The 8,296-nt window shown below is 54.0% G+C and overlaps 3 protein-coding genes across 3 annotated transcripts; 2 read left to right on the forward strand and 1 right to left on the reverse strand.

The window, feature by feature from the left end:
• Positions 1 to 194: 194 nt before the first annotated feature.
• PHACADRAFT_210427 (uncharacterized protein) lies at positions 195 to 4,659 on the reverse strand. The gene is made up of 12 exons (XM_007397254.1): positions 4,391 to 4,659; positions 3,934 to 4,325; positions 3,594 to 3,881; positions 3,361 to 3,539; positions 2,948 to 3,309; positions 2,241 to 2,895; positions 1,975 to 2,187; positions 1,650 to 1,818; positions 1,476 to 1,595; positions 1,216 to 1,422; positions 1,039 to 1,164; positions 195 to 987 (listed from the first exon to the last, which is right to left on the reverse strand). The coding sequence occupies exons 1-12, from the start codon at positions 4,614 to 4,616 to the stop codon at positions 283 to 285; spliced, it is 3,642 nt and encodes a 1,213-aa protein (XP_007397316.1). The 5' UTR covers positions 4,617 to 4,659; the 3' UTR covers positions 195 to 282.
• Positions 4,660 to 5,077: 418 nt separating this feature from the next.
• PHACADRAFT_29830 (uncharacterized protein) lies at positions 5,078 to 7,092 on the forward strand (the record flags this gene model as incomplete). Its single annotated transcript, XM_007396486.1, has 4 exons — positions 5,078 to 5,106; positions 5,166 to 6,127; positions 6,194 to 6,294; positions 6,349 to 7,092. The coding sequence occupies 4 exons, from the start codon at positions 5,078 to 5,080 to the stop codon at positions 7,090 to 7,092; spliced, it is 1,836 nt and encodes a 611-aa protein (XP_007396548.1).
• A 799-nt stretch (positions 7,093 to 7,891) lies between these two features.
• On the forward strand, positions 7,892 to 8,062 carry PHACADRAFT_163040 (uncharacterized protein; the record flags this gene model as incomplete). Its single annotated transcript, XM_007397255.1, has 1 exon — positions 7,892 to 8,062. The coding sequence occupies one exon, from the start codon at positions 7,892 to 7,894 to the stop codon at positions 8,060 to 8,062; it is 171 nt and encodes a 56-aa protein (XP_007397317.1).
• Between the last annotated feature and the right edge of the window lie 234 nt (positions 8,063 to 8,296).

The following is an 8,296-nucleotide window of genomic DNA, read 5'->3' on the forward strand; positions in this document are numbered from 1 at the left end:
CGTTGGATTCGTTTGTACGGTTTTGGTGCTGCTCTATAGGGAATGTCAAAAGATTGCGAACGCCTCACTACCCCTGTGTGCGTGAGGCGAATGAGCTGGTTGAAGAGAACGTAGTGCAGGTATTGACGCGAACATCTCACTGATTTGATACTCTGGTGCCCTGCGATGTTTTTGGCTGTGTTCGCGCAGAAGAGTGCCATCGAAGACATAATTTTTATTGTAGCATTATAAGAGTAGGAGATAGGTACAACAACACTCTGGCAAGCACGCCATACAGAACATCTAGAACCCGCTCGCAGTGACCCGGAGTTGCTCGAGCTTCTTGAGCACCTCACCGACGGTGCGGTCTAGCTCGGTCGCGATCGAGCTCTGCTTCGACGCCGGCAGACGCGCGAACATCTCACAGAGGTCGCCGTCGACGACAGCCTTGACAGGCACGTAGTACCCGCGCCATGCGAGGTGGTCGCGCCCGACGAGGCTGAGCTGCTCCGTGCGCATGTGCTGCTCGAGCGTCGAGATGAAGTCGACGTCCTCCTTCGAGACGAACGGCACGAGGATGCCGACCGTGCCGTGCAGCCCGGTGTAGAGCAACAGCTCGCGTCCGCCCGCGACGAGCGAGACCTTGTGAATCGACGTCACGATGTCGCCGACGTGAAAGTGCGCGATCATCGCCGTCTTGTGCGGCGCGCCCATGAGGATGCCCTTCTCGTGCAGGATGCCCGCGCCTGTTGGGTCGTCGTCGACCTGGTCACTGATCTTGGGGTCGAGTCGGTTCACGAAGACATTGCCGAAGCGGTCACCGGCGGCGACAGTGTTGTAGTCGATCATCGTGACAGCGGTAATCCAGCGCGGCTGGGCATCGTCGGCGAAAATGAGCAAGCGGTTTTCTGGTGGCTTGTAGACGGCATAGAAAATCGACTCTTGCATGTCACCAACAATGATGCGCGAACCTTGCGTATTCAGCGTTACGATTGCGTTAGAAAAGTTCTAAACGCAATTGTGAGCTGGTTGTATGCGCTTTTGGACAAAGTCACATACCTTGCTCTCGACCTTGCGCAGGAGCTTTTTCTTTCCGATATCGTAGATTCTCAAAGCTTTGCCAATACCAGCAGCCAGGCGACCTTGGAAGGCCATGATAGCGAGTGGAACGTCATTCGTCTCCGTCTACGACTCCATGAGCAAACTGAACTTTCAGATTAAACCCACGATACGCACTTTGTGCAGCAACTCAATGTCCCGACCATCATCCAAGAACCGGTAGGTACGCAGGAAGCCACTCGTGCATGAACGTGGTGCGAGGAATGTGTCTTGAGCAGTACCGACAACCAAGGTCAATTCGCCTCCGCGGGCCGTGAATGGCACGACAGCTATCGAGAACGCGGCCTCGTTGTTGTCGAGCGGTATGAAATTGACCGTTTGTGCCTAGAAAGAATATTGAAAAACATTTGCGCAAATACACGACATAATATACTCACATCAACGGGACTGACGATACGGATACCCGACGCCCATGTGCCCGCAGGTGCTTTTGGCCGACCAAACACTTCTGGAGGAAGGTTCAGCATCTCTTCGTCAACTTGCTTCCCTTGCTGCCTCTGAAACCGTGGATGAGGTTAGAGAGAAAACCCACTATAAGACTACGAGCTTACCAGCTCCTCGATCTTCTTCTGTTTCGCCTCCTCTCCCATAACCCGATGGTCGCCTTCGATCATGTAGAAGAACCCGTTCGTAGGGTGCACAATCATCTTGCGCGGTGTGTATGAGAGAGGAATGGAGTCCTGCTTGAGCTTCGTACCCAGCTTAGGAATTTGGAAAATTCTGGCCAGTGTCATTAGCAGATAGCGGCGTAAACGAGCAGTGACAGCTCAATGATAAAACGATGTGCAGATGAGAGGGATTTTGTGATATTATCAAACTCAGCCGCTCAGTTGTCTTGGCTGTCTCCGTAGGCCTCTGGAAGAACGAAGGACTCACCTCAGAACGCTCCCTGAGATACCAATGAGACCCTCCGGGCAGAGTTCCGCGGAGAAGCTCCAAGCGTAATCGAGATTGTCGAAGATCAGAGGTGTGAAATGCATAAGGTTCTGGTGGGTGTAGTTTAACCATGACCGGGACGAGAGAGCGAGAATGCCAGGGTTCCTCTGTATCTGCACGCGAACAAGTTTAATGGGGCGCGTTCCCAAGAACCTAAACCACCTGTCAGCTGCTCTCCTTGCCTGGCGAACACAGATAGGACACACCTCGTTCGCGTGTCAGTCAGCTGGCCATTGATAGGGTCGAGCACCGTCCTCAGCAGCACGCCGTTTTGTAAGCCGATGTTTACAAAAGTTGTCGGCTGAACCTTGTTGATACCAGCATCCAACATGTCGGCAATGCAGATTGCAGACGGGGGCGCCGTCAACGCTTGCAGACTGATCGTCTCGAGCGTGCTCTCGGGGTCGAGGGACACGATGCGCACCGTTTGGTCCTCGCATCCGACAGCGAGGAATGGCGTGCGCTGCCTGCCTTCAGGCACCTCACCGACACTCAGCGCAAGGACGGTGCTGCCCATGGCTTTCCGCTCCTGGTACTCGTTCAACTGACCCTCCAAGTCGAGTTCGAAGTAGACAAGCTCGGCACTGCTCAGAGCGACAACGACTTGCCGACGATTGGTGGTGGCGCAAACGATCGTCTTGCCTTGCGGCACACGCCACTCGTTAACACGGCGATCCACCAGTACATGTCGGATACCATGAGGGTGCACTTGCAGGAGAGCATCTGCGCCGAGTTGCTGAACGGCAAGTGTGGGGGACGAGGAGAGGAAGCCTGTATCTTGCACTTCTTCGATTGTCTCACCGATTGAAAGGACGAGAGTGCCATTGACGAAGGACAGAATAATGTACGAGTCGAATGGATCTGTAGAAGATGTTCGTAAGCACCATCTCGCGCACCAGAATGCTGCACGCACCATCTTCCCGAAGCTTCGTTGTCCAAACGGCGTTCGGAATACCAGGGAGATCTGAGCTGACGACTTCTTCGACCTCGAGACCATGTCTCAGCATTCGCAGAGAGCTTCTACCACCGCGTCCGCAAGCTGCGAAAATTTGCGGTGAATCAGAATTGGGTAGGAGGTTGAGAACCTTCGCGTCAACGACGGGATCCAGGCTCTCAAGTTCATCAACCAGCGTCAGGTTGTCGAGACCACGAGGGCTAAAGTATGCAGGAGGAAGAGAGATAGCGGGGTTTGCCATGCCAAAGTTCGGGTACATAGTAGAGGAGAATTCGGGCTCGTTGTCGTCATCTCCGAGTTTCTGGAACTGGTAGAGATGACTGAAAGATTATCAATGGTAAAAGTTACCTGGAGAAAGTATAAAGACGTACTGGTTGCCAAACTCTGCCGCAACAAATAGGAAACCGGATTTCAAGATGCAGAGACTTGAAGCAACAGGCACAGTGTCGAAGTATTTGATCTTCAAGGCTTTGACATCCTGCTCTTCGTGCTCGATTGTTACCTTGTAGAGGTCGCCCTCCTCACTTTGCAGCAAGAAGAAGAACGCGCCCTGTGGTATAGATCCTTAGTTGCAGCCTACGCAAATATAGCCAAAAAGACACACCTTCATCTTGTGCATGACTGCCGCAGTTATGATGAGACCACGCTCCTTATCCTCTAATGGATGCCGCCGGCGGGGAATGGGCACTCGGTGCTGAGGGGCATCCATGTGTCGATAGATGATATGATCTTCACAGCATACTAACACACCAGAGGGGCCATCGTAGCGGTCGGAAGAGGCTAGCTGCCCTCCCGGCACCTGCACGAGGAGGTTTGCACGTGGGTCAGTGGGTTCGCTCCATTTGCGCACAACGTGATTGAGTCCAAGATCCAATTCGTAGTAAGTTAAGAGCTGACTTGGAATCAATATGCAGTGAATCACATATACAGCACGAAGTACGTACCTTTTCTGCGTTGTTGAACGCCTCTCCAGTCGGGTCTTGGTCCGACTCAGAGTAATCCACCTCCAGTGCGGCGAATGTTGGGTTTTCAAAGCCAACGTCCAGGCCCACAATGTGATGAATGATGGCATTATTCTTATGAGCCTCGAGCGGTGAGGAAATGGTGAGGTTGGCGGCAGCATCGCGGTTGAGAATGTACACGAGCTTCGCTTTCTCCGTCGCGGCAATCATGACGCTGCGACCCTTTGGGTCAGTAGCGAGGTATTGTCCAGGAACGATACGCCGTGCGCCGGACTTGCCGTAGGTCTCTTGGTGGACTTTGACAAAGCTGCTTGTTTTGGGGTCATAATCGAGAATGACGATACGGCCGGAGTCCGAGCCTACGATCGCGTAGTCTGTAATTAGGAAAGAGGGGATGATGAATACTAGACAGAGGAAAGGGATACGTACGACGGCTCACCCTTCGTGCCTCCAGTCAATCGAAAAGCCGTCAACGAGCGAATGGACCCAAAGACATCACTTGTGACGACTGTTGAGACTTTACCAGTCTGCACGTCCGGACGAAGGAGTTCGAGTCGCGTGCCCCGCGAGACAATAATTTCTTGTTGCCTTGCCCCCGAGAAGTTTCCAACGATAGCCTGACTAATGGTCGTCGAGGGCTGGAGCGTGAGGTTGTAGAGATGCATTGCAGGCTGGCTGGACCTGCAATAGCCGTCTAGTGGTTCGGGGAAGAAATGAGGCGTTTACTCAGGCGGTGACGCGGTAGACTGATGGTGTAAGGAAAGTTGTTGATGTGATCAATAAGAATGTGCTATTCTGCTTCAAACGCTTACTTACCAGATTTGAATCACCTTCAAGGAACCGCTAGCTCCGCGCTAGTGTGGCTTAATCTCATTCCGCAATGTCCTGTAGCCTCTGGCTGCAATCCTGGACCCAATGCTTAGCTCGTTGGGACAACGATGGTTAACGGCACATCTTCGTTCATCGACTTCTACCCTTAGCAGAGCCCTCGTGCGAGGACGTAACAGTTCTCTGCAGAGGCACCTGTTCTCTTCGACTCCGCAGTGCTCTTCCGATTTGCTGCCGCAGACGGTGGACCTTCTAGACACATATCGAGGGCTTGTTGCTCTCGGGAGAATCAAGTCTGATGAAGACCAAGTCAGGGTCATACTGGAGGTGCGCATACACATAGTACAGGTACCACATGCTTACAGAGCCGCTCGCATATAGCTGAGGAAGCTGCACAAGGAACTAGCCGACTATGCTCCTCCTGCGCTCACTTCCCACTATCTTGATGCCCGCCCGTCTAAAACAGCACATGATGAAACTGACCCGTGGTGGTCATCAGTCGCATCAGACCATCTCTCCGCTGCGATCAATACTAAAGCCCTTGTCCATGTACGGAATCATGCCGAGGACTTGGTACAGCTCACGACACCTAAGGTACCCTGTTGTCGCCCACGAGCTGTCTTGGATGCTGAGAACATTAAGGGCCTTCTCCTTACCGGCCCTCCAGGGTCAGGAAAGAGCCTTCTCGTCGATCTCTGGTTCAACTCGCTGCCCACGCGCTACAAGGCTCGCAAGCATTACAGCCAACTGGTCCTAGAAATCTACCGTGCCGTGTGGATAGAAACTCAGCGTCGAATGGCGAGTAGCTATCTGGTTGAGGGTGTTCCGCCTACTTCCCCTCAACCATGGAACAAGGTGGTCCGTGCCCGGTGGCAAGAGCTTATCGCCTCAGGGTCCCTGCCAGTGAAGTGGGCACGGAAGCCGAACATGATATTGTCTGCGTGGGGCGCTTCTTACAACCCAACCATCGCCTTCGCGGTAGCACAACGTTTGATCCTTCGGCACTGGCTCCTTGTCTTCGATGAGGTACAACTTCTGGACGTTTCGAGCGCCACACTACTTGCGGATGTCCTCTCTTGGTTCTGGCGAATGGGAGGTGTCATCGTCGGCACGTCGAACAAGGTTCCCGATGATCTGTATCGCAACGGCGTTCAACGAGAACGGCTTGAACCATTCGTCGAAGCAATGAAGGTCAGATGCCCCGTAGTGGTCATGAGAACCAAACAGGACTGGCGAGAAGTCAGGGCATCGTCGGGATCAAGCAGGACGTGGTACACAATGGAGCATCAAACGGGCTTTGAGCGCAAGCTTGAAGAACTCCGCAAAGGTGAAACTGCTGCGGCTGCAGGTACATTGAATTACCGCCCATTGTCTTCCATTGTGCTAAGCCATGTTTCATGACGCCACTTTGTAGAATCAGATGCCCGCGTTTTGACTGTCTTCGGACGCTCTATACGTGTCCCGTGGACAGTCGGTGGTATCTGCAAATTATCTTTTGACGAGCTTTGCGAAGAGGTGTGTTTTCTGCCATCGCCGAAGTATCAGCCGGCTTAACTCGCTTTTCTCCAGTCAATGGGCTCTGCAGATTATCTCACGATCGCATCTTCATTCCATACCGTAGTTATTACGTCAATACCCGTCCTAAAGCTGTCGTCCAAAAACCAAGCGCGACGCTTCATCTCGCTCATCGATGCTCTATACGAAGCGCGATGTCGCATCGTTTGTCTTGCAGAAGCCGAGCTGGACATGCTCCTTTTCCCGGACGCGGTTTCTACTAGCCCTCCCGCCGATGTCGACATGCTCCTCGCCGAAGCCGTCGGCGAGACCCGCGACGTCTATCGGCCCAATGTATCGTCATACGATGCTCCGAATATGGCGGAAGCACCGCCCGCCCGTCATTCCGCCGTCCCCCTCGAGACGCTCTCGATGTTCTCGGGCAAGGAGGAGCAGTTTGCGTACAAGCGCGCGTTGTCACGTCTCCACGAGATGACCAGCGAGGCGTACGCCGCGCAGGAACACTGGATGCCGCTCCCCGCCTCCCAGCGCAAGTGGGAACAGCCCTCAAACGTCGGCGTCGAGCGGCAGGGTCACTCTGCGGCGACGAGCGCTCCGGGGGTTCGCAGCGACCCTGACTTCGCCGAAGAGGCGGCACACGACCCGGAACACTTCGACCTGCGGCAACGCCCTGAGGCGCCCCGGCTCCGGGACGAACACGTCTGGGGCGTCCGGGACGATTGGGGAGAACGTGCGAAGGCATGGGGACGCGGCACAAAGGCGCACAAACCTGTTTCCCGAGATGATTCTCAAACATAGCTCACGGTATGGTGGAAGCGCCGCATAAGATGGGCCTATCTTATCCCTCGCCGTGGGCGCAGCTGCTCTTCGTCGAGTTAGCTCAACTTTCTTTAGACTCGGTGTTACGTCTCGTGTCAATACAAATACGGCGGCTTGTCGTATTCGTTATACGGTTCATCGTCCCACAGGATACTGTAGTGCAAAGCGGAGCTTCGGAGTCTCCCATAGTACGTGAGCATATCGAATTCGCGGTTTCGGGTGCAATCAGCTGTTTCGCCCTCGTCTAAAGTTCAAACGTTCAGGCATGGCCTTATCATCGCAGTGACCCGGTGGCAGGGCGATACCGTCGTAGCAGAACCACTGGGCTCAATACAGCCGCTCCCTGGTTTTAATAACCAGGCTTGTCGTTGTCACACACCAACCCCTCTTCCACCCTTGGAAAGCGGCGTCCCTGCGCCTGCCAAGTTGACTGGCTACGAGTTTAGCTAGCGCGCGCGTTTCTGCTATGTAACCCAGCCTCGCGAGCTTCACTGTATTACCAAATCTCATGGCATAAGTACACACTTCAAAACGGATGCGGATGCCACTACCTGCCAGGGAGCTGTTGCGCTCGCAGATGGCCTTTGGTGAGTGTCGCTTGCAAGCTGCTGCTCGATATGGGTGCCAATAATTCAGGTCCGGACAAGGCGTCTCACGTTGAGACAGCCATATAACGGTAAGTTCCATTAGTACACAATCTAGCTGCCCAGTAAGTTCAGCTTCCACGCTTGCCAGTGTCCAAGTAGCTCATTACGTACTCTTAAAATCTCGCCCACAGATGAGGCACTCCATCCACGCACGTCCAATTCTCAGGTTACTGCCAGGCAATGGGAACACGGACAATTTTGACGCCTTCGATGGTGAGCTCCGGGAGGACAACATTTTTGCGACGCCTACCGATTTTATGCGAGACGTGCTCATCCACATCGGAGCCATCTATCCAAGGTAGACGTTGACAGCTGCCCCGTGGCGTGCGCTATCTTCTGAGCAGAGCACGGGATCTCTCAGGCGCTGTCCATCCCAGTTGCACAGGCGGCCCGTCCCATCCTTCAGCGATTGTCGAACCACCTGTTATACGTCACACTGCCCCCTGCACACACCTGGGATTGCCATACATCAGAGTCGACAAGACTGTCAAGGGAGGTCTGAAGACAATGCTACCCGAGCATACCTCTCTATCGCG

The sequence above is a fragment of the Phanerochaete carnosa genome (assembly GCF_000300595.1).
Source record: "Phanerochaete carnosa HHB-10118-sp unplaced genomic scaffold PHACAscaffold_6, whole genome shotgun sequence".
Lineage (NCBI taxonomy): Eukaryota > Fungi > Basidiomycota > Agaricomycetes > Polyporales > Phanerochaetaceae > Phanerochaete > Phanerochaete carnosa.

What these genes read in the sequence shown, in the direction of transcription:
- PHACADRAFT_210427 (XM_007397254.1), bottom strand. Translation starts at nt 4,616, where the DNA reads ATGCATCTCTACAACCTCACGCTCCAGCCCTCGACGACCATTAGTCAG. An exon ending in CTGACTGACACGCGAACGAG is followed by an intron (nt 2,188 to 2,240) that starts GTGTGTCCTATC and finishes CAGGTGGTTTAG; the next exon opens with GTTCTTGGGAACGCGCCCCA. An exon ending in ACATTGAGTTGCTGCACAAA is followed by an intron (nt 1,165 to 1,215) that starts GTGCGTATCGTG and finishes ATGGAGTCGTAG; the next exon opens with ACGGAGACGAATGACGTTCC.